Raw genomic sequence first — 25,201 nt, forward strand, 5'->3', positions numbered from 1 at the left:
GAAACAACCTGAGTCCAGATTTGGATGGCCCCTTTGCCATATGTGGCAGGGAGTCAAAAAGCAGAGGGGGAGGTGCTCCATGCTCCAGAACCAAGTTGCCAGGCTCTGGCAAAAATCAATAGGTAGACAACTTTTCTATATACCTAGAAAAGAAAACACTTATGTCCTCCCTCCTGCTTGCTGAGAGCCCATCATCAGAGTATCCCTCTTGGCCCTTCCACTGTTCCTCACTCATTCCTCCTCAGCGAAGAAGTGAATTGCCTGATTGGTAAACGTACAAACTTACAGCACCTCTCAGGAGGTGTACACAGCTCAGCCCTTCTCTCCCTCTGCTGCCTTTTGAAAATAGGCTCCACAGAGAAAGACCTATGGTTGTTCAGCTATGGGTGTTGCTGAGTATTTTTGAGGAATAGTGTTAGGAAGCTCACATGATCTAAAATGTAAGCCACGTTCCCCCAAATCAACTTTAATTAACTCTACTAACAGTGGTGATTGTTGCCTAAGTCTTAGGTTTATCTCTCAGTTGGTTCTGAACTTGGGTAGGAGGAGGGAGTGTCCTCTATTCAATGCACACTCAAGCACAGACAAGACATTCAGTGACAGGACTGTGCCCCCCCCCAATTAGGTATCTCCCTCAATTTGCATTTTCCCACCTGCCCTAGACCTCTCAGACTGACATTGCCACCACCCAACTTTCACACCAGAAAGAATGATAGACACATAATGATGATTCTTTCTTGCCTTCCTCCTGGAGACCAAGCACCGGGAGGTGCTTCTCTGTGTCTCCTATGGGACCTAGCATGCTTCTGAGCATGTGGAACGCTGACAAAGAATCAGAAGGCCGAGTTTAAGCACCACGCTTCCCCTTCCTGGCCATGTGATGCCATATACATCACTTCACCAGTTTGGATCATTGTTTCCTTATCTTATTTGTTCATTTTAAACAGCATTACGTGAGATTTAAAATGAGCAAGAACGTCCTTTCTTCAATGTGGCAAAAATGAAATGGTCAAGATCTCTTAAAGCTTGTTTACATTTTTGGCAAACAGAGCTCTATATTTTTCAGATGTGCTTATGATGTCATCCCATTTAGATGTAAACTCCAAGACTCCTCCTATTTCCCACAGGGTTCAGATAAAGGACTTGGAACCTAGGAATTCTCAGTAAATGATGTCACTACCAAATTCGCGTTTAAATGCACCAGAAATTTTCTAGAATCTGCCCATTGCTTTGCTACAGGATTTAACAAAATTTTATTATAGTATTACCTGAAATACAATCAATTTACTGATTGTAAAGCTATGCCATTCATGGTTTTCTTAAGGAGAGGCCGGCAAAAATTAACAGTCCACAGGCCAGAGAAGGAACACAACCACATTCATTTGTGCACATATTACCTGTGGCTGCTTTCACGCTATAACTGCAGAGTAGAGTAGTTGCAGCAGAGACTATATGCCTGCCAAGCCCAAAAGAGTTACTATCTGGCGTTAACCCTCATTCTAAAGAACCCTTTAGTTACTCCTACTTGATCAAATTATGCTTCATGAATGTCCTTAACTTATGATCAAGTGACAACAAAAATGTGGCTCATCCTGCTTTTCTTCTCAATCTGCTAGACGGTTTCCAGCGTAGGCATCACTCAACACTGATTCTTAGCCAACGAGTAGTTTCCTTCATAAGGATTTTAGAGGGGTTTTTTTTTTTTTGAGTTTTTATTGTTTTATTTTACATGTAAGGACACATTTTTCTTTTTTTTTTAATTGAAATAGATTTATACACAACGTTACATTAGTTTCAGGTGTACAACATAGTGATTTGACAAATTTATATATTATTCTATGTTCACCACAAGAATAGCCACCATCTGTCACGATACAATGTGATTATACTACCATTGACTATATTCCCTGTGGTGTACCTTTCACCCTGGTGACTTATTCATTCCATTACTGAAGGCCTCTATTTTCCATTCCCCTTCACCCATTTTTCCCATTCTCCTCATCCCCTCCCCTCTGGCAACCATCAGTGTGTTTCCTGCATGAGGTTGGATTACTTCTGAATATTTGAGATATCAGCACTGCTTGTGAGATTGGAGAAGCATTGGCAAGGCACATCCGGAGATTCGAGTCCCAGCCCCCTCTTTGCCCCTAATTATTGGTGCTTTATTTCTGTAAAATGAGGATGCTGGATGAAGTTTCCTTAGAGAAGATAATCATGATCCAGTGTGTAAAGTGCCTCACAGAAGGCCACACTGGCTGCTATGAAAGCCCAAGGAATGGTATCACCCCTGGATTTACAGAGGAGGGACTCAGAGAAAGCTTCTTGAAGGAAGTGATCCCTGATCTGAGTTTTGAAGAATAAGGGAGAATTCATGCTTCTGGAGAATGAACTGACCCATTGAAGCAAAAATGCATCTTATGGAAGCCATCATTTTATTTGGCTAATTGGGAAATGCCATCTGTTTCAACATCTAAACCCCAGGAAAGATCTAAATTTAAACAGACTCTAAAGTACACACTATGCTGTGCTTCTGGATGGATACATGTCAGGAAAAGTCACACTGCAAGCAATTTTTCACAATATAGTCACCTTTTTTGTGAAAAGAGCCTTCTTTTCCTTTTTCAGCTAAATACCAAAGTCACATCCAAGTCTTGAAAAAGACATCAACTGCCACAGGCATAGGTGGCATAATGATCATTGCATAGGACACAAAGGCTTCTCTGGAAACATGAGGATTAAACAGACTGTGAGCAAAGGATCATCCCAGGGCTGTAGGCAAGGTCAACAGAGATAACTCTGACTTCAAAACAACTTTGGCAGTGGGATTAGGCAACATGCTTACACAGCAATCTTTTCCTGTGGCTAGACTATCTAAACATCCACAACAATAGATTCCAAAGGGAGGAGAGCTGTCTCATTTGACCGAGCCATGCAATCTCAGCAGTAATTTCTAAGTATTCACTTGCTCTCCTACAATCCTGACTGCCTGTACTAATGTCAGAGGTAGAATCCATTCACACATTCAACAGATTTAGTGAGTACCAACTATCTACTGGCACTTTTCTATACACTGGGGACACAGTCATGAAAAAATAAGACAAAAATCCTTGCCCCTGTGAAACTTACATTCTAGCATATCCCCTTTGTAAGGAGAAAAGTGAAAAGAGTTTTAACTTCTATTCAATAGGACATATTGCTGTTCTGAATAGTCCTGAAGGGACAGTTTGCAAAAGATTCTAAGCCACACTTGAGCCAGCCTTCCTCCTGAGCCCCTGTCCCTTCATCCTAGTTTCCGTGTCACAGCAATTTACAGAACAGAGTAAAGTCAAGGAAGCCTGATGCTTTCTCCTGAATGTACCCTTATTATCAAGCTACATAACTCCTAAAGCCTCAGCACAAAAATGTTCATAGCCTTTGAACCACCTCTGGGAATCCTGACTGACAAAACACTCTACGTTCTGAAAAGAAGGTAGGTTGCAAAGACATGATTCATAGATTTAACCCCTGCAAAAAAAGGAGGGGGGCAAATTGAATGTCCAACTATAAATTAACGGATAGGTAAATTATTGTTTTACGTGAGATGAAATCACAAGCAGCCATTAAGATTATATTTACAAAGATTCTATGATAATGTGGGAAAACACTTATTATAAAATGTTAGGTTATCAAGCAGAACAAAATCTATTTATATTCAATATAGCAAGCCTGTGTAAAAATCTACTAATAAAAATAAAAGCCTTGCTAGAAATGTTCCAAAATATTAACTACTGATATACTTAGGTGTGGAAATTATGGGTGTTTTTCTACTTTTTGTATTTTGTTTTTTCCTTAGTGAACATTTATTATTTTCAGAATAAAAAAATATTAATTGTAAGTCTAAGTAGGTCTTTAAAAGGTAAAGACAAGGCAGCAAGAACAAGCATAGAAGAGTTTATCATGGTAGCAAAGAACCTGACATCTGAATTCAAACTCTCTGGGTCTGAGCCATGGCTCCCCACGTTACTGTGTGGCCTTGGGCAAATGATTTAACCTTTTCTTCCCCCAGTTTCTCACTTGCAAAATGGGGGTGAAAATAATGCTGATCTACATAAGTTGGATGAGGATTAGTAGATAATCCACAGAGTGTTCAGCAGAGTATAACACCTTATACACACTCAAAATGATAGCAGATCCAGTACTCCAGTGGCCTTGAAGAAAGAGCTCACACAAGGGGAAGGTGAGCAAATATCACATCTTCATGCCTCAAGAACAACTAACTCAGAGCTGTGCTTTTAGTGGGCAATTTTCCCTCCATCAGAATCCATCTCTAAATCCTTTACTTTTATTTTTAAAATTTCCCCTGAGATACAGGAGTGCTGATGCATAGGGCCACATGTACCCCAATGTTTATAGCCTCACTTTCAACAAGAGCCAAATTATGGAAAGCCTAAATGTCCATCAACTGACAAATGGATAAAGAAGATGTGGTTTATATACACAATGGAATACTACTTGGCAATGAGAAAGAATGAAAACTGACTATTTGCAGCAACATGGATGGAACTAGAGGTATTATGCTAAATAAGTCAGTCAGAGAAAGACAGATACCATATGTTTTCACTCATATGTGGATCCTGAGAAACTCAACAGAAGACCAGGGGGGAGGGGGAGGGGGAAAAAAGTTACAGAGAGGGAAGGAGGCAAACCATAAGAGACACTTAAATACTGTGAACAAACTGAGGGTTGAATGGGGGTGGGGGAGAGGGGAAAGTGGGTGATGGGCATTGAGGAGGGCACCTGTTGGGATGAGCACTGAGTGTTGTATGGAAATCAATTTGACAATAAATTATGTTAAAAATGAATAAAATAAAATAAAATAAAATAAAATAAAATAAAATAAAAAAGATTTCCCGTGAAAAAGATGGACAGTACATCGATACTCATTTTATGGGTAATTACTTCCTTGGGTTTTTTTTTTCTTTTTTAATGTACTGGTCATCATTTATTGTGCAAAGTGACTTTTAATTTTAAAAACAAGTCTAAAAATTATATTAATAGGACTGTTAGAGAACACCAATCATTACTTTAAGATGAAATGACCTCAAAAAAATACTGTCTGTGGTGCTAACAGACAGTTGTTAATTTGAAGATAAAAGCCATTGTTGTAGAAGCATACTTTTTGGTCAAATGTCAATTCTAAAAACAGTGAAATCAAAAGATCGTCTCTTATCTGTTTGTTTGTTTTTTTTTTCCAGTACACATGAAACCATTTAAATCTGGGCAAAATGACATGGTTGTTTATTAAACCTGCACCCTGACCACAACAGACTTTTTGTAAATATTTGCACAAGGGACACCCATTTCTGAAATTTTAATTCTTAGTTCTTGTTGCTTGCCAATCCTCATCTTTTTAAAAGAATGAGAATTCACTTTCAATTGTATAAATATTAAATCTTGACCAATAATAAAAGATCCGGAGCATAAGATAGGTTAACATGGTCTCTCTACAAACTCCTGCTCCAAAAAATGAGGCATCCTTATGGAAAAGGATTGTGCCTTTCAGCTTCCAGAGGCATTCTTTATCCTAAATTCTAAACTAAACTTCCTTCATCTTTTGACTCCAGAAATAATCTACTCAAAATTAGTCTGTGCTTGTGTTCAACTTCTTGATTTGGTTTGGCAACTTTTCTCTGCCATGGACTCTGTTTTCGTCTTGCATGGACTTTGTGCCTGCTTAACGTGGTGAAAACGTCTTGAACGGTGGAGTTTCACTGACTTAAGAGTTTCATTGAAACGGTGGAATTGCATTGACTTAGATTTGAATCTGGCCAGGCATTAGCTGCATCGTCTTCCTGGAGTCCCTTAACCTTTACTCAGCATCGGCTTCTTTGTCTGCATAGTGGCATAACTAATTACAGATCTCGCCAGGTTACAATGGGGCTGGAAGAGACACCAGATGCTAAATGACGGGACGCGACAGGCAACTTACTCAGGTGCTCCTTCCCTCCCCAGGGGGTCTTTTTTGAGGGTCTGCAGTCAGTGTCCGAATGCCCGAAGCCTCTGGTTTCGGTCCCATCTTTCCTTAGACCGGAAGACAAAGTTGTCCCGAATTTGGGATTCTTAATTTAGAAGAACATTTGAGCTCTAAGTTAACTTCGACTCATTCACGCTTATGTCCCAGGGTAACTGACCAGGTAGATGAGTTGGTGGCGAGCGCAGCCCCTTAGGGCTGAGAATTGGGGTTCCCGCTCAGGCCAGGGGGTTCCCACACGTTCTCTCTCCCATCGTGGAAGTCCGGGTCAGGCTCTGCCCACCTCCCTCCTCAGACCCACAAAGGTGAAGTTATCGGTCCCTCCGAACACGGCCTCCTCCGGGAGATGCCAATACGTAGACTCACTCACGATCCCAGGACCAGCCCGCCCCCCACCCTGCAAAGGAAAAGTGAAAGGGGACGGAAACGGAGTGGGGGGGTGGGGGGTGGTGAGCCGCCACAGGTGACCGGGCGCGCGCGCGCGCGCGCGGAGGGAACGGTGGATGCCCGCAGCTCTGCCCTGCCTGAGCTTGCCAGCCCACCTCCCGCTCGCCGGACCTGCCTCCCCGCGGCAGCCGGAGGGCCCCAAGCCAGCCCGAGGGGCTCGCGGGGCCGGGGCAGTGTCCCGCGACCGCTCCTCGCCTGGCCCGCGCCCCGCCAGGTGCTCCCCTCGAGCCGGGCTCCGCGCTCCCTCGGCGCTCGCTCCTGGACGCCGCGCCCGCAGCGGGCAAACGCTACCTGTAGAAGTAATGTCCGCAGAAGAGGCCCAGAAGCACGGTGGCCGGAGGGCCGAAGAGAGCGCGCGGCTGCCGGGCGAGGATCCCCGCAGGCACCGCGAAGGATGGCAACTCCTGCAGGAACCAGGCTGCGCGGGCTGGCAGGCGAGTAGCCGCGGGCATTGCGCGCTCCGAGTACTTCCCGTAGCTGGAGGGCTCCGCCAGGTACAGGAGCAATGCCCCCAGGGCGGCCAGGGCGGCACTGCCCGCCAGCACCGGGCTCTGCTGGCAGGGAACCCGCATCGCACCGCGTTCCCCACCGATGGCCGCAGCCCACGCAGAAGAGAGCGCGGTCTCACTGCCCCTTTATGGGGCGCGAGACGCCACCCTGCGTCCGCCCCTTCGGCTTTGGCCCCCGCCCCTCCATCCTGCTTTCTTCTTGGCGCGGCCAGCCCTGGCTCGGCTCAGCATCCATGCCCTTTTCGCATGGCTGGCGCTTGGGGAGGCAGCCGGGGAGCAGACGAGGACGAAGGGATCCCCCACCGGACCCCGCCTGGGACTAGCCCTCGTCCGCGCCTCCGCCCGTGCGCCCACCCTCCCCACCATCTGCCACTGGCCTCCCCTTTAGATTGCCCTTCGAAGACCTGTTCCTTACCCATCACCCTCTGATGCTGCCGCTCCTAACACCAGAAAATCAGAAGAGAAAACCACAGGGACGATTTAGCCGGGGTCGTGCTCCCGTCCCAACACACTTCTGTTCCGCAGCCACGCATCACCTCCATCCTCAGATCATCCCAGGATCTCTCGAACCCCTCCGCTTCCCTACGCGCCTACACTCCCTGTCCATTCCCACCCAACCCTGCACCCATCTTCCGACCCCGGGCTGATTTCCAGGCACTTCCCGAGCCCGTGAGCCCTTCTGCGCGGGGGCTCGGCGCTCCTTCGCTACTCTCAGCATCAGAGTCCCCTCTGCCCGCACCACGCCCCCAGGGCCTTCATTCCTTCGTGGTTTCTCTCTGCTTTGCTGGGTGCACCCCTCAGTCAACGAGGCGCACGTCCACTGAGCACCAACGCATAAGCAAGGATTGCGGCCGGGAGTAATGATCCACTCGGTCCGCCCTAGCTTCTCCGCCACCCCGGGACCCCTGGAGTCTGCCCGGACTCCAGCTAAAGTCTAGGGCTTCTGCCGTGGGACGCCCTCTCCCCACTCCTGGAGTGGATGAGTCGGGCTCCATATGGTGGTGCCACTGGAGATGCTACTGTGCTCTGAACATCCAGACGTGGTTCTTTCTTCCTTCTGTTTTCCACCCTCCTCTCATCCTTCACCCCACTTCGTTCATTATCTATTTCTTCTACCTGCTCAGATTTAGTATCTGGAACCTCTTTGGCTGCCCTCCTTCTATGTTTTGTGCCCCCTTTTAATGTCTTCTGTCTTTCTTTGACTTGGCTTCCTCCAGGTTGGCCTTCTCCTCCCAAGTGCTGTTGACCTCATGCCTCCATTTTCTTGTCCCACCCCAATAGGGATTACTCTATCCCTATTAATTTTCCCCTCTGGTCCCTATGTCAGGCTCTACCCCAGTCTTCCCCCTACCCCAATCTTCCCCCACACATACACACACACTCCCCTTTCCTTGGCTATTTCTTCATCCTTCTCTCTTCATTCTTCACCCTTCACTGCTTCTCAGGAGCCCCAGTCAGTATTCCCCCATCCATTCCTTCCCTGTTCTACTGTCTGTTCCATGAAAGGCACACGGTCCCATCTGCCCAATTTAAATGGTGTTTCCTGACACCTGGGACACTTTACAAATTTGATGAGAATCCCATCTTACAGATCTAAGAACCTTGATAAACTCTAAGCAAGAAGAACACATACCTCCAACTCACAGCCAGCAAATTGCTGGCAACCAGTGATAAAGAGGAAAATCTTTAAACCAGCCAGGAAAAAAAAAAAAAAAGACCTAGAGGGACAAAGGTAATAAGTACAACAGATTTCTCAGATACTATGCAAGCCAGAAGAAAATGGGATAATACAATTAACATCCTGAAAAAGAGTTTTTATCAACCAAGAATTTCACATCTAATTAAAATAGCCTTCAAAAATGGAAGTGAGATTGGTTTCCAGACATGATAGACTAAGATTCTTCTAGACAGACAGACACACACACACACATGCACACAGCAGAAAGTGATGACAAAACCTGGGAGGAAAGAAATCTGCTTGAAGTTACTACAGAGTGAACAGCAGCAAACATGCTCAAGGGGAAATCACCTTCACATGGAGGAGGGACATGGACAGCTATGGCCCTAAGTTCCTATTTTTTGACACTTTTAGCCTGGGCTAAATGCAGTCTGAATAATGCGCACAGCAGCAACAAAGACACATGTGAAAAAAAACTACCAGAGTCCTAAAACAGGAAGAGCCAGAGAGGGCAATCCCCCAATTCTGTCTACCCATATCGCTGGATGACTCCTTAACGGCACATTATAGAAGAGACTCAAAGCAACTCTGCTCAGACAAAAGTTCTGAATGACACAAGAAGTTCAATCCCAGCCCAGGAAATCACCAGCTAAAACAAATGAAATATTCATAAGAGAAAAAGAATATAACCCATCATCTCTACTATTTAATATGCATAATGTCCAAAATTACCTGACATAGGAAGAATCAATTCAATGAAACACATTCTCGAGAGAAATAAAAATCAATCAAATCCAATATTACAGTGAACCAACCTTAGAATTAGTAGACAAGTATTTTAAAGTAGCTATTATAATTGTAATAGTTTGTTAGGGCTGCTATACCAAGTATCATGGTGGCTTAAACAACAGAAGTTTATTGCCTCACAGTTCTGGAGGCTAGAAGTCTAAGATCAAGCTGTCAGCAAGGTTAGTTCCTCTGAGGGCAGTGAGGGATAATCTGTTACATGCCTCTTTTCTAGTTTCTGGTGATTCACTGGAAATCTTTGGCATTCCTTGGCATGTAGAAACTTCATTCCAATCTCTGCCTGACTCTTCACATAGGCTGCACCCTGTGTGTTTTTATCTGTGTCCAAATTTCTCCTTTTTATAAGGATACCAGTCATATTGGATTAAAGGCCCACCCTACTCCAGTATGATCTTATCTTAACTAATTATATCTTCCATAATCCTATTTCCAAATATGATCATATTGTTATGTACTTGGGTTAGAGTTCAACATAGAAGTTTTGAAGGAGACACAATTCAACCAACAGCAGTAATTAACCTCAGTAAAGTATAAAACAAAACATATCTTCAATGCATGAAATCACAGTGTAGAAATGGGAAATAGTGAGATATTGAAATGATTTTTAAGGATGGAAATTCTAGAACCAAAATTACAATTTATGAAAGAAAAAATTATGGGATAGACATAACAGCTGAACAAAGATGGAAGGAAGAATAAGCAAACTCAAAGATAGATTATTTGATAAAAGGCAGAAGTTTACAGATTCAGATTATTCAGTAAGCAATAAGCAGAAAAACACAAAAGCCCATGCTGAATCAAATCATATTTAAGTTACTGAAGATCAAAGATAAAGATGACATCTTAAAAGCAGCAATAGAAAAACATCATACTATATATAGGAGGACAACAATCTGATTAATAGCTAACTTCTTATCAGAAAACTTGTGAATCATAACTGAGTGGAACATCTTTTTTTTTTTCAATATATGAAATTTATTGTCAAATTGGTTTCCATAAAACACCCAGTGCCCATCCCAAAAGGTGCCCTCCTCAATACCCATCACCCACCCTCTCCTCCCTCCCACCCCCCATCAACCCTCAGTTAAGTGGAACATCTTTAAAAGCTGAAAGAAAATCTCTGCCCATAATTCTACCTATATCCAACAAAAGTATTATTCAGTAATGAAGGTGAAATATGGATATTTTCAGAACAAAAGCTATGCACATTCAAAACTTCAATACAATAAATGGTAAAGCTCTTGTGGCTGAAAGGAAGAGATAACTGATAAAAACATAAAGGATGGTGAAATATGAGTTTATAAGTTTGCAAGATTTCTTATTTTTTTAAGTGAAGCAGTACATTACAACTATAACTACACCATGATAGTTATGAATGCATGTTGAAATCCATAGGGAAACCCTATAAAAAATTTAATAAAGAATAACTACTGTGTATAAGGGTGAATGTTAACTAGACTTACTGTGGTGATCATTTCACAATACATACAAATATCGAATCATTATGTTGTACACCTGGAATTCACATAATGTTACATGCCAATTATACCTCAATTAAAAAAAAAAGAATAACTATTAATTCAACAGTAAAATCAAATAAAAATCTTTAAAAAAATAACCAAATAACCCAAATGGAGGGGACGGGAAGAGAATAACAAGAACAAAACACAGAAGAGTTAAATTGTTGGAACAGCTTGGAAAGGAAAAAGTGAAACTACATCTATTCATAAATGACATGATCTTGTATATAAAACACTAAGAAATCTACCAAAAAACTATTAGAACAAATAAGCAAGTACAGCAAGGTTACAAGATACAGGATCAATATACAAATATCAATTGAAACTAGCAATGAGAATCTGAAATGAAATTACAAAAACAATCCATTTATAACAGCACCAAAACCCCCCAAATACTTAGTAAGTTTAACAAAAGTTTAACAAAAAAAGAGTAAGACTTATGCACTGAAAAATATAAAACATTGTTGAAAGAAATTAGAGAACACTTAAATAAATGGAAAGATATCCCATGTTCATGGGCTGGAAGACTTAATATCGTTAAGATGTTATACTCCCTGCTATAGACTGGATTGTGTGCCCCTAAAATTCATATGTTGAAGCCCTAACCCCCAATGTGGCTGTATCTGTTTCTGAAAATAGGGTCTTTAGGAGGTAATTTTTAAAAATATTTATTCATTTATTTTGAGAGAGAGAGAGAGAGAGAGAGAGAGAGAGAGAAAGCAGGGGAGGGACAGAGAGAGAGGGAGAGAGAGAATCCAAAGTGGACTCCACACACTGTCAGCGCAGAGCCCGACGCAGGACAGACTCAGTCTCATGAACCATGAGATCATGACCTGAGCCATAGTCAAGAGTCTGATGCTTAACTGACTGAGCCACCCAGGCACCCTTAGGGTCTTTAGGAGGTAATTAAGGTCCAATGAGGTCATAATGATGGGACTCTAATCAGATAAAGGACTGTGACCTTATGAGAAGATCTCTTTCTCTCTCTCTCTCTCTCTCGCTCCCATGTGAAGAAATAGTGAGAAGTCAGCCATCTATGGCTCAAAGAGCTCTCACCAGACACCAACCTTGCTAGTACTTTGATCTTGGACTTTTAGTCTCCATAATTGTGAGGATAAATTTAAGTTTAAGCCACCCAGTCTATGGCATGTTGTTATGGCAGCCTGAGCAGAGTAGGACGCTCCAAAAAGGTCTTCATATTCAATTAAATTCCTATCAAAATCCCAGCTGACTTTTCAGAAATGGAAAAGTTGATCCTAAATTTCATATTCAAATGCAAGGGGCCTGGAATAGACAAAGCAATCTTTAAAAAGAAGGAAAAATTGAAGGACTTATACATCCTGATTTCCAAACTTATTACAAAGGAACAGTAATCAAGACAGTGTGGTACCAGCATAAGAATAGATATATACATCAATGTAATAGAATTTAGAGTTCAGATATAAATTCATACATCTATGATAAACTGATTTTCAACAAGACTGCCAAGATGATTCAATGGGGAAAGAATAGCCTTTTAAAAAAATGGTGTTGGTACAAATAAATAGCCCCCTGGAAAAGAATAAAGGATGGCCCTGTGGTTGGCAGAGGGGAAGCCCTGAGTTGTCTTAGTTCCTCCAACTTATTTTGCATAAACCAATTCAATTCAAGATAAAAATGCTAGGAAGTATAATTGGAGCTATAGGTCAAAGCTGTGTTCTCCAAGGCAACTTTACAAAACTTTACAAAACTGATATTTTGATGTTTGTTGTTACTGTTTTTGTTTTGCATGAAAGAGCAATTTTTAAAGGTTGATTCCAAAAATAAATAAATATTCCACTAATAGATGAATGGAATAAATATCTAAATTTTTAGATTCAAATGTTCTCATTTATATAACCAAAAAATGCATTTTATCTGCTTGGAAAACTCCTAATCATTCTTCAAAACCCAGCTCATATTTATCTCTCCTATGAAGCTTTGCCAGGAAGAATTAATCATGCCCTATTCCATTTCCATGGTACTTTCTGCATGTCTTACTGTATCATTTTCCACAGTTTTCACAAGCTTCTCTTTTTTTTTACTTGAAAGGTTTATTTTTTTTTCTTTCTCCATATTTTTATTTAAATTCCAGTTAGCTAACATACAGTGTAATATTAGTTTTAGGTAAAGAATTTAGAGATTTGTCATATACATATAACACCCAGTGCTCATCACAACACGTTTCCTCCTAAATTCCCATCACGCATTTAGCCCATCCCTCCTACCTACCTCTGTACCCATCAGTTTGCTCTCTATAGTTAAGAGTCTGTTTCCTGGTTTGCCTCTCTTTTTTCCCCTCCTATATTCATCTGTTTTATTTCTTAAATTCCACATATGTCATATGGTATTTGTTTTTTTCTGACTTATTTCACTTAGCATAATACTCTCTACCTCCATCCACATCATTGCTAATGGCAGTGCTAATGGCACATCATGCTTGGATGCTCAGTCTGAGACCATGGAGTTGGTAGAAATCAGTGATTTTTCAGAACATTGGAAGGTGCCCACAGTTGGCACTAGTGTATTTTTTGTCCGTTCAAAGCACCTATGGACAGTCCTTTGCTTTTCCATACAAGAGTAAACTTAGGAATGCTTAGCTTCATTCTAGGTCAGGCTGCTTGCAGATACAGACCCTTTACTCTGGAGCCTTCCTGTCAGTTACATTAAGTACAGTCTATGACAAGAGTTTCTTCATACTGTACTACAGTCAACATCTGTTAGTGATAGTGAAAATTGTCCTACGCAATAACCCTCCTCTCTCTTGTCTCCCTTACACCAGCCATGAAGGTTTTCAAAGTTAAGTGCAGGGTAATTTGTTTATTTTTCTTTATATTTGGTATTTTGTTTATTATTTTGTATTATATTACAATTTTGGTATCATTTTTATATGAATATTTTTGGGTTGTGGAATAAATCATCTGAGTTTCTTTTTTTAATGGGGAAATTTGCCTTAACATACAAGTGTTTTGGATTACAAGCATGTTTCCAGAACAAATTATGCTCACAAACCAAGGTTTTATCAAAACTTCTTTATCCATTCATCAGTTGATGGACATTTGGGCTTTTTCCATATTTTGGCTATTGTTGGTAATGCTGCTATAAACATCGGGGTGCATGTATCCCTTTGGATCAGTATTTTTGTATCCTTTGGGTAAATACCTAGTAGGGCAATTGCTGGATCATAGGGTAGTTCTAGTTTTAATTTTGTGAGACACCTCCATACTGTTCTCCAGAGTGGCTGCACCAGTTTACATTCCCACCAATAGTGTAAGAGGATTCCTCTATGCATCCTCACCAACACCTGTTGTTTCCTGTTGTTAATTTTAGCCATTCTGACAGGCGTGAGGTGATATCTCATTGTAGGTTTGACTTGTATTTCCCTGATGATGAGTGAAGTTGAGCATCTTTTCATGTCTCTGTTAGTCTCTGGATACTTTCTTTGGAAAAATGTCTATTCATTTCTTCTGCCCATTTTTTGACTGGGTTATTTGTATTTTGGGTGTTGAGTTTGATAAGTTCTTTATAGATTTTGGATACTAACCTTTTATCAGATATGTCACTGCAAATATCTTCTCCCATTCCATAGGCTGCCTTTAATTTTGTTGATTGTTTCCTTTGCTGTGCAGAAGCTTTTTATACTGATACAGTTCCAATAGTTTAAATTTTTGCTTTTGTTTCCCTTACCTCAGGAGATATATCTAGTAAGAAGGTGCTATAGCTGATATCAAAAAAGTTACTGCCTGTGTTCTCTTCTAGGATTTTGATGGTTTCCTATCTCACATTTAGGTCTTTCATCCATTTTGAATGTATTTTTGTGTATAGTGTAAGAAAGTGATCCAGTTATTTTTTTTTTCAAAGCAATCTACACATCTAATGCAATCCTTATCAAAATACCACCAGCATTTTTCACAGAGCTGGAACAAACTATCCTAAAATTTGTATGGAACCACAAAGGACCCCAAATAGCCAGAGCAATCTTGAAAACGAAAAGCAAAGCAGAAGAGATTACAGTTCCAGACTTCAAGTTATAGTACAAAGCCATAGAGATCAAGACAATACGGTAAAGGCACAAAAACATCCATAGATCAACAGAATAGAATAGAAAACCCAGAAATGAACCCACAACTATATGGTCAACTAATCTTTGACAAAGCAGGAAAGAATATCCAGTGGGAAAAAAGACAGTCTCTTCAACAAATGGTGTTGGAAAAACTGGACAGCAACATACAAAAGTTTCTGTTTACATGGCAGTTTCCCCTGAAGAACGTAAGCTCCTTGGGGCACCTGGGTGGCTCAGTCGGTTAAGCGTCCGACTTCAGCTCAAGTCATGATCTCGCGGTCCATGAGTTTGAGCCCCACGTCGGGCTCTGTGCTGACAGCTCAGAGCCTGGAGCCTGTTTCAGATTCCGTGTCTCCCTCTTTCTGTCTCCTCCCCTGCTCATGCTCTCTCTCTTCTCAAAAGTAAATAAACATTTAAAAAATTTAAAAAAAAAAGAATGTAAGCTCCTTGAGGGCTTACATAACATTTAAGATAATAAGGCTTGAAGTCCAAATGTTGGCTCTTTTCTCTACTGTTAATAGTTGTATAACCTTGAGCATCAGATTAAACTCTCTGACAATGATTTTCTACATCAGTAAAATGGGTATAATAATACTATCATGAGCAATAGTTTTTAAGATATAAAATGACAGAGGGGTGCCTAGGTGGCTCAGTTGGTTGAGCATCTAACTCTTGGTTTCAGCTCAGGTCATGATCCCAGTGGGATCAAGCCCCGCATCGGGCTTCACGCCAAGCATGGAGCTTGCTTAAGATTTTCTCTTTCTCCCTCTGCCCCTCTCCCCATCATGCTCACACTCTCTCACTCTTTCTCTATCTCAAAAAAATAAAAATTTTAAAAAGGCATATGGCAGAAACCTAATTCAAATGATCTTAACCCAAACAAAACAAAACAAAACTTTGTGTTCATGTATTCATAAGTAGAGAATTCAAGAAGTGGTTACAAGGCAAGACTGGATCCAAGGGTCCAAACTTTGTCACTAGACCCTCCTACTCATCATCAATTAACTCTGATTTCTTCTGCTTCATTTTCAGGAAGGGTATTCTAGCAGCTCCAGATTCAGTCAGGCCTTAGTTCTTACAATCTAATAGATTCCTCTTGAAGAAATCATTCCCTTTAGAGAATTCTATCTCTGCTTATGTCATATGCCTGGAGAGGAACCGGCTACTTTGAATGGGGTAATTTTGTGCCCATCCTACGGCCCGGAGGCATCCAATGATAATCCCATTAAACCTAAAATTCACATGGTTATGTGAATGTGTGTGCACACATACACAGGGCTGGGAGTTAGTCACAATTTAGTGCGAAAACTAATAGTACTCAAACTACTTCAAGCAGAAAGGCCCACCTTGCAGAAAATTGCAGAATTGTTGGAAGGGGCTGCAGTAGCTAAAGTCAAGACAGTGCTGCTGGGCTTCAAATTCACCTCACCATTGACTTCATACAAGTGACACACAGAGGTCAGCATCTTAGTGTGGCCCATGAAGTTGAACACACACTGGAAAGTGGGTTCTGGCAGCTGTAAAGACTCATTTCTGCACAACACCCCCAAAACGACCACCAGGACAAGTAGGCTGGCCTTCACCTCCCTTTGACATTCTAAGCCTCATTGGAGTACATCTCATTAGCAGGAGCTAAATCACGTCTAGAACCCTAATTGCAAAGGAGTGTTAGTCAGACTACTCCTTATAATACAAGCAGATCCTAGGGGGGAGGGACATGGATACTGACTACCAATAAACAACACTGAACACTGACAACCAAAAGTAATAGATAACTGGTTTTCAATATCTATTTTAATGTATACTTCACAGTTTTACACTTGAGCAACTGACACATATGAACTACAATTGCTCATTTTTCCCATGTGCAATACTAAATTCTTACTGTACTTTCAGTGTAGGGGAAGAGTTCACATCTTAGTTCCCATTATTATTGTTATATAGTAGCTAAAAATTGTTATAAACAAAATATCAGAACCTCTGTCACTTAACAACTTTAATTCATTCCTGAAAAATGTGCTAAGTTAAGCGATTTGACATGGGAAAGAATTCCATTAATCTTAATGAGAAAAGTCAAGATGAACTCCAAGCCAAGATTCACACAAAAAAGTCAACTGAACATTGAAGTAACTTCATATACATAATACATAGAAATTTTTAAATGAATAAGTAAAGTTCGGATGTAAACTGTAATTTAGACAAGGTTTACTGTACTCGCTAAAGAAGGCAAAGAAAACCTGATAAGAAGTGGTAATTGATGTAGAAGGCTACAACAGAGTAATTCTCTAGTAGGCACATTTTTCATTCTGTACCATTTTGTTTGTATTTCAACCTTTTGTCGCTTTGTGGTTATCTTACATTCAAAATATGCTCAATGGAAAGAAAAACACAAATTGAACAAAATAAAGCTAAGTAAAAGAACATCTTGAAATACATGGAATCATGTGCACATATATGAGACGGAAAAACCGCACTGCTTCTTCACCCTGCTTGCTTAGCATATACACAAAACACACACTGTCTGGGGCTCATCCAAAGATGTTGAGCAATTCAAATCTCTTCTGCTACTTCCTGATTAGAAATTGTTCTGTCGGGTAAACTGATGAGTCTTTGCCTAAAATCATAATGTTGAAATATTACTTCTTAGCATTTATTTAGCGTGCTTCATCGTGAAAATATATACAAAAAATCATCTAAAACGTGGTCTATGTTTTCAATAGCATGTTCCAAGGGCCTTAATTGAACGGTTGTTGTGTAAGCTAAGTCTGTCCTTGAAAAATTCAAAGCAAATAATTTCGAGTAAATTCACTTGCAGTTAGAGAATTACCTTATGCTTAAAATATCACTTTAATAATTAAATGAATTAATGTATGTAAAGTACTGGGAACTGGGTTTGACACACAGCAAAGATTTATTAATATTTGATAATATTAGTCTCAAATTATACTTTATTTATATTTTAAACTCATACAGTTATTAATTGTGTGATGTTACTTGCTCAATTTCCAATCAATTTAAAAACCTTACTGGTGAAACTTATATACACTAGACTGGTTTTGGGGCAGGACAACAGAAAACAACAGTGGCCCAACACCAATCTAATAAGCAATAGCAGTCTACCAATGGGGAAAAGGCAAGAGTGTATAAAGAGTTCCCTCTGTGGTGTAGGCATATACAGGAAAGGCTAAAAGCTGAGACTGGACCAGAAACATTGGTATAAACTTCCTCACATCCTAGCCTTCACCCAACACACAGGATAACACAGAGGGATTTGAAACAGTGATGCACTAAAGACAGCCATAGCAGCAATAATGGTCAAACCTCATTTTCTGAATAGACTGACTCCACTCACAAACATGAACAGCCAAGCAGAAGAAAATATTCTTCTCATTCTCAGGCATAAATATTATTTACCTCAGTTCTAGTGTTCTACTACAATGTCAAACATTCAACCAAAAAGTATGAGATGCAAAAAAACAAGAAATAAACAACCCATGACAAGAGATCGTGCAATCAACAGAGACAGATTCTGAGATGACTCAGATATTGGACCTACCAGGCAGAAAATTTAATGTAACTAATTAACATGCCAAAGCATATAGTGGAAAAGGTGAACAATGTGAATGAATAGGAAATTTTCAGAAGAGTGATGGGAAGTACAAGAAGTTAAATGGAATGCTACAAATAAAACACATGAAAACAGAAATGAAGAATTGTTTCAATAGGCTTATTACTAGACCGGATTCTAAGAAAAAAAAATTATTGAGCTTGGATACAGGCTTACATAAACATCTTACAGATATAACAGTCTATTTTAGGCTGATAACATTGTTTCTTCAATCACATACAAAAACTCTATGCTGTTACTTCTCCTCCTCCCACACTTGATGCTATTGATGTCACACTTTATATCTTTTTATATTGTGCATCCATTCACAAGTTATTGTAGCTACAGTTACTTTTCATACTATAATATAGTATATATAAAAAAACAAATATATTAGAGGGACATGGATACTGTCCATTGGATACTGTCATTCTTTTTAAATGAATAAGTAAAGTTTGGATGTATAAACAACCATTTTGGTTGTTTATATATTCTAATATAAAAACAAATATATTAGAAATAAAAGAGATTCACACACCATTACAGTAGTAGGGTATTCTGAATTTGACTACATATTTACATTTATCAGTGAGTTTTACACTTTCACGTTTCATGTTGTTAATGACTGTCCTTTTGTTCAACTTGAAGAACTCCTTTTATCATTCCTTATAAAGCAGGTCTAGTGGCAATGGACTACCTTAGCTTTTGTTTCTTGGGAAATATCTTTATTCCTCTGTCATTTGTGAAGGACAGTTTTACCAGGTATAGTATTCTTGACTGGCAGGGTTTTTTTTACTTTCAGCACTCTGAATATATCATCCCATTCCCTCATGGCCTGCAAGGTTTCTGCACAGAAATCCACAGAGAGCCTTGTAGGGGTACCCTTGTATGTGAGGAGTCATTTTCCTCTTGATTTTTTAAAATTCTCTTTGACTTTTAACATTTTTATTATCATGTGTCTCAGAGCAATCATCTTTGGGTTGTTCTTGCTCAGGTTCCTTTGAACTTCCTGTACCTGGAGAGCTCTTCTAAGGTTTATGATTTATCTTCTACTGAGATTCTCATGATGCAAATGTTAATTTGCTTGATAATGTCCCATAATTAACATAGGCTTTCTTCATTCTTTTTCATTCCTTTTTCTTTTTGTTCCTCTAAGTGACTACTTCCAAATGATCTGCCTTTGAGCTTGCTGATTCTTTCTTCTGCATGATTACATCTGTTGTTGAAGCACTCCATTAAATTTTCCAGTTCTATCATTGTATTCCTCAGCTCCAGGATTTCCATTTGGTTCTTTCTTATGGTTTCTACTTCTTCTTCAACTCTCTAATTTTGTCCATGCGTTGTTTTCCTGATTTCATTTAGTTGTCTATCTTCTCTCTTGCATTTCACTGAGTTTCTCTAAGATTTTTATTTTTAACTATTTGTTAGGCAAATCATAGATCTCCACTTCTTTGGGGTCAGTTATTGGAGTTTCATTAATTTCTTTTGGTGGTGTCATATTTGTCTGATTCTTCATGATCATGAGCAAACATTTCCATGAGCAAACATCTCGAATTTCATGATCATGAGCAAACATCTCTTTCAGTTTTTACAGACTGGTTTCAACAGGTATTGACTGTCTCCTTTCTATTCCCTAGGCTGATAAGATTACCTCCAGAATCATAGTCATGCTGGGACGGAGCAAGTTTTGAGGTTGTCACTGAATCCGCATGGGTGATGGGATCATTACCAGGGCATTGGGGATGCATGGATCCAGTCTGTCCCTGGGTGGATGATACTGTTTCCAGTACTTTGTTCAGTAGGATGGTGCTGGGACAAAGGTCCACAGTTGGATCTGGAGACAGTGGACCTATTATCAGCTGTGTAGACAAGTGTGGTTCCAACCAGGTCCCTAGAACAGCTCCTGCCTTGTCAATGGAAGGGCTCCTGGGTGAGAAGGAGTGGCCCTGAACCATGGCTGAGAGGGGTTGTAATAAAGTCCTAGAGATGTTTCAGATTTCATAGTTAAGACTGAGGTCTTCAGACCTGGCTCTGGATAGGTGTGTGTGTCTCCCACTAGGTCCCTGGGAAGGCTGGACTGCTCCCTAATCATGGCTGAAGTGGTTGAAGTGGTTGGGGCCATGTATAGAGATGTTTCAGGGTCTCATGAGGTACAGACTCAAGTCTCCCACCAGGTCCCCATGCCACCAGGTCCCATGCCACCAGGACTGCTCATGGACTGTAGCTAGGAGGGCCTATAGTCAAGTATAGGGTCCTTTCAGAATCTACAGTCTGACCAAGTTTAGCAGGTTTATTTCCAATGTTTCCTAGACCATGGCCAACAGGGACTGGAGCTGGTTCATATGCCACTTCAGGGTCCACAGCTGGGACCAACACCTGTATATGTATTATCTATGCACAGGTGGGCATGACTCCTCCTAGGTCCCTAGGTGCATGGTGCTGGGGACAGGACCAAAGCCAAATGTGACTGAAGCTGAGCTCTCAGGGGTATACAGCTGTTTTCAATCTGTAGCCAGGACCACAGCTGCCAAATCAGCCACCTGGATGTGAGCCTACCTTCTCAAAATGGCTCTCCTTAGCCTTAGACCACCCTGGGGTTTTTCAATCTCTGTACTGGATCCCAAAACTCCCACAAAGGCACTCCTGTCCATGGATGGATGCCAAATTATCACTGTTGAGGGAAAATGTTAGTAAGGGATGTCTCACTTGGCCATCTTGCTGACGTCACTCCAGAATTACTTCATTCTTTCTCACAAATGCTAAGAGTTTATTCTATGGATGTGCCTAACTTTTTACATACATGAAGACTTTCTGCCATTTTGCTATTACAAATAACATGGGGTACTCATGTGTGCACATTACCCTACACAAGGATAAGTGTGTTTGTAGGATGAATTCCTAGAAGTAGAATCGGGTCAAAATGTGTATGCCTTTTTTATTTTGCTAATGGTATCAAATTGCCTTCCTTACAGGTTTTTAACAATCTACACCCCCTCCTCAGCAATACATGAGGATTATTCATTGGGAAGCTGATATGTGAGGATGGTTGAATTGCCCATAATGTAAATTTAGCACATGTCAAATGCAACAGCATAGTAAAGGCATTAAAAAATGAGTAAAAAGGAGATCCAACATGGTGGAGAACTAGGGGGACCTGAATTTTCCTCATCCCTCAAACACAACAGTGTTGAGGCCAAAGAACTTTCTGTTCCAAGAGTCCAGGCTTCAGAGTGACAGAGACATCTCCAGTGACCCATGGGGACAACCTGGTGGGCCATAGGTATGTGATGGCGAAATGGGAGAGAGAAAATGGCGACAGAGGAATGGAGAGCAGGGATCCCGTTCTGCAGAGAGACAAAGAGAAGAGAGAGAGAGGCTGTGGAAATATAGGACTATATCTGGACAAGAGAAAAACCACAGACTGGGAGAGAAAGAGAGAGAAAGATCCAAACTCTAACTACGGGGCTTCCTCCAGACTGGGGCTGGCTGCCCAGTTCATTCACCTGGGGCGGATGGGAGCCAGCCCTGGGCTCAGTAACTAGTTCAGAGGCACAGTCCACAGAGGGAGAAAGCAATCCCCTCCCTTGAGTGCTGTGGAAAGATGGTATATAACCATTTGAAGAACAAAGGACCCTGCCTGCACCCACCAGCCAAAGACCATTTATCAGTGGCACAGAGCGGCACTTCCCTGGAACCAGGGCTCACGGAGTGGGACTCTTTAAGACATCAGGTTTAAATCCCAGCCGAGTGCCAGGGAGACAGGGGAGTCAGCAGAAAGGGACAAACCTCCTCATTTGCACCCACGCGGCAGTGGGAGGAGGTCTTCCATAGGTGGGGTGAAGTGTCACATCCCTGGAACCCCGGGCTCGCAGAGTGGGACTCTTCGGGACATCTGGGTTTGAATCCCAGACAAGCCCCAGGGAGGCATGGGATACTGTGGAGCAAAAAACAAAAACAGCCCGCTGGAGCCTGCACAGCACTGTGACAACTGCCTGAACAGAGTGGTTTGGGACACCCAGTCCAGGGAGGAGAGACTGGGGTGTCACCATTTTTCTCCCCATCACCAGCAAGGTGGGGCTTCAGGGAAGGGACAGTGGGCCCACAGTGGAAGCGGGACCCGCCTACACCAAACCACACCCCTTCATGCCTGGTAACTGCATATCTACGGGAGTGGGATTGATGCTGACAAACCAGATAGCCGAGCCTCCAGACCAGTGCTGCTACCAGTCCCAAGGCACCCAGCAGCTTTGCATTTTCTGATTTAAGTCTTGGACAATTCTTACTACATATATATTTTCTTTTCTTCTTTTTCTCCTTCTTATTTCTTCCCTTCTTTAGTCTGGTTTTTCTGGTTGTTGGTTTCTTTAAGCAGACATATCTAATCTATTCTCTTTATACCTGTACTATAACTCCTTCTTTATTTTTCTCTCTCTCTCTGGATTAAACCATATAGTTTCTCTGGTCAATTTTCTTTCCTTTTTCCCCACCCCTGTCATTTCTCTCTTTATATGGAATAAGGCCTTTTCAACCAACACCACCCCCACCCAGTTTTTTTTGTTGTTTTGCTGTTGTTTTTGGTTTCTTGTTTGTTTGGTTGGTTGGTTTTTCTTAATTTTTCTTTGTTCTTTTTTTGTTTGTTTTTCCAGGGCTACTTTGACAAACAAATCAAAGTACACCTGGTGGAGGGTCCAGAACATCGCTACAAGTAGGGAGATAACGTAACCAAAGTCACAAAAACAGAGAGTAAATAAGACACTCCAAAAAACACCTCTTGAAGGGCAAGGCCCTAGACAGTGTATAACCCCTCTTTAATATAGTAGTTCTCACAGGTGCAGGACATATAAGAAGCTTTTAAATCACATAAGGGACAGAAAACTAGCCAAAATGATGAAACAGAAGAATTATCCTCAAAAGAAATTCCAGGAAGAAATGACAGCTAAAAAATTGATCAAAACAGATATAAACAATAGAAATGAGCAACAATTTAGAATAATAGTCATAAGATTAACAGCTGAGCTTGATAAAGGCACAGAAGAGAACAGAGAATATATTGCTGCAGAGATCAAGGAACTAAAAAGCAGTCATGATAAATTAAAAATGCTGTAAATGAGGTGAAAAATAAGCTAGAGGTGGTGACAGCAAAGATTGAAGGGGCAGAGGGGAGAATGAGTGAAATAGGAGATTAAATTATGGGAAAAGATGAAGCTGAGAAAAAGAGATAAAAAAAAATTCTAGACCACAAGGGGAGAATTAGAGAACTAAGTGATTCAATGAAACAATAATATTTGTATCATAGGAGTTCCAGAAGAAAGGGGGGTGGGGCTGAAGGGGAAGGAAACAGACATTGAAATCCAGGGGCACAGAGAACTCCCTTCAGATGGAACAGGAATCAATCTTCTGCATGACATATAATAGTAAAACTGGAAAAATACAAAGATAAAAAGAGAGTTCTGAAAGCAGCTAGCGACAAACAGGCCTTAATCGACAAGGGTAGACACATAAGGGTAGTAGCAGACCTATGTACTGAAACTTGGCAGGCCAGAAAGGAAATCTTCAATGTGATGAACAGAAAAAATATGCAGCTGAGAATCCTTTATCCTGCAAGCCTGTCATTCAGAATAGAAGGAGAGATAAAGGTTTTCCCAAACAAACAAAAACTGAAGGAATTCATCACCATGAAACCAGTCCTACAAGAGATCCTAAGGGGGACTCTGTGAGTGGAATGTTGCAAAGACCACAAAAGACCAAAGACATCACTAGAAGCTTGAAAACTACAGATAACACAATGACAATAAATCCATACCTTTCAATAATAACACTGAATGCAAATGGACTAAATGCTCCAATCAAAAGATATATGGTATCAGAATGGATAAAAAAAATAAGACCCATCTATTTGCTGTCTATGAGAGACCCATTTTAGACCTAAGGACACCTTCAGATAGAAAGTGAGGGGATGGAGAACCATCTATCATGCTACTGGAAGTGAAAAGAAAGCTGGAGTACCCATACTTACATCAGACAAACTAGGTTTCAAACTAAAGGCTGTAAGAGAGATGAAGAAGGGCATTATATCATAATTATGGGGTCTATCCATCAAGAAGAGCTGCCAATTATAAATATTTATGCACCCAATTCAGAGGCACCCAAATATATAAAATAATTAATCACAAACATAAGCAATCTTATTGATAAGAATGTGGTAATTGCAGGGGACTTTAATGCTCCACTTAACAGCAATGGACAGATCATCCAGGCAGAAAATCAATAAAGAAACAATGGCTCTGAATGATACACTGGACCAGATGGACTTGACAGATACATTCAGAACTTTTCATCCAAAAGCAGCAGAATACACATTCTTGTAGAGTACACACGGAACATTCTCCAAGATAGATCACATACTGGGTCACAAAGCAGCACTCAACAAATGCAAAAGAATTGAGATCATACCATGCACATTTTCAGATTACAATGCTGTGAAACTTGAAATTGACCACAGGAAAAAGTCTGGAAAACCTCCAAATGCATGGAGGTTAAAG

General features: G+C 40.9%; 1 protein-coding gene across 1 annotated transcript in view; it reads right to left on the reverse strand.

The window, feature by feature from the left end:
- The window catches only part of SRD5A2 (steroid 5 alpha-reductase 2), a 41,094-nt gene extending 34,034 nt beyond the window's left edge, over nucleotides 1-7,060 (reverse strand). Inside the window, exon 1 of the mRNA XM_060652144.3 lies at nucleotides 6,749-7,060. Coding sequence (XP_060508127.2) covers nucleotides 6,749-7,029 — 281 coding nt within the window. The 5' untranslated portion in view covers nucleotides 7,030-7,060. The remainder of the gene's footprint in view (nucleotides 1-6,748) is intronic.
- Nucleotides 7,061-25,201: the final 18,141 nt, after the last annotated feature.

This window comes from Panthera onca, chromosome A3 (assembly GCF_046562875.1).
Source record: "Panthera onca isolate mPanOnc1 chromosome A3, mPanOnc1 haplotype 2, whole genome shotgun sequence".
In the NCBI taxonomy this organism is placed as follows: Eukaryota; Metazoa; Chordata; class Mammalia; order Carnivora; family Felidae; genus Panthera; species Panthera onca.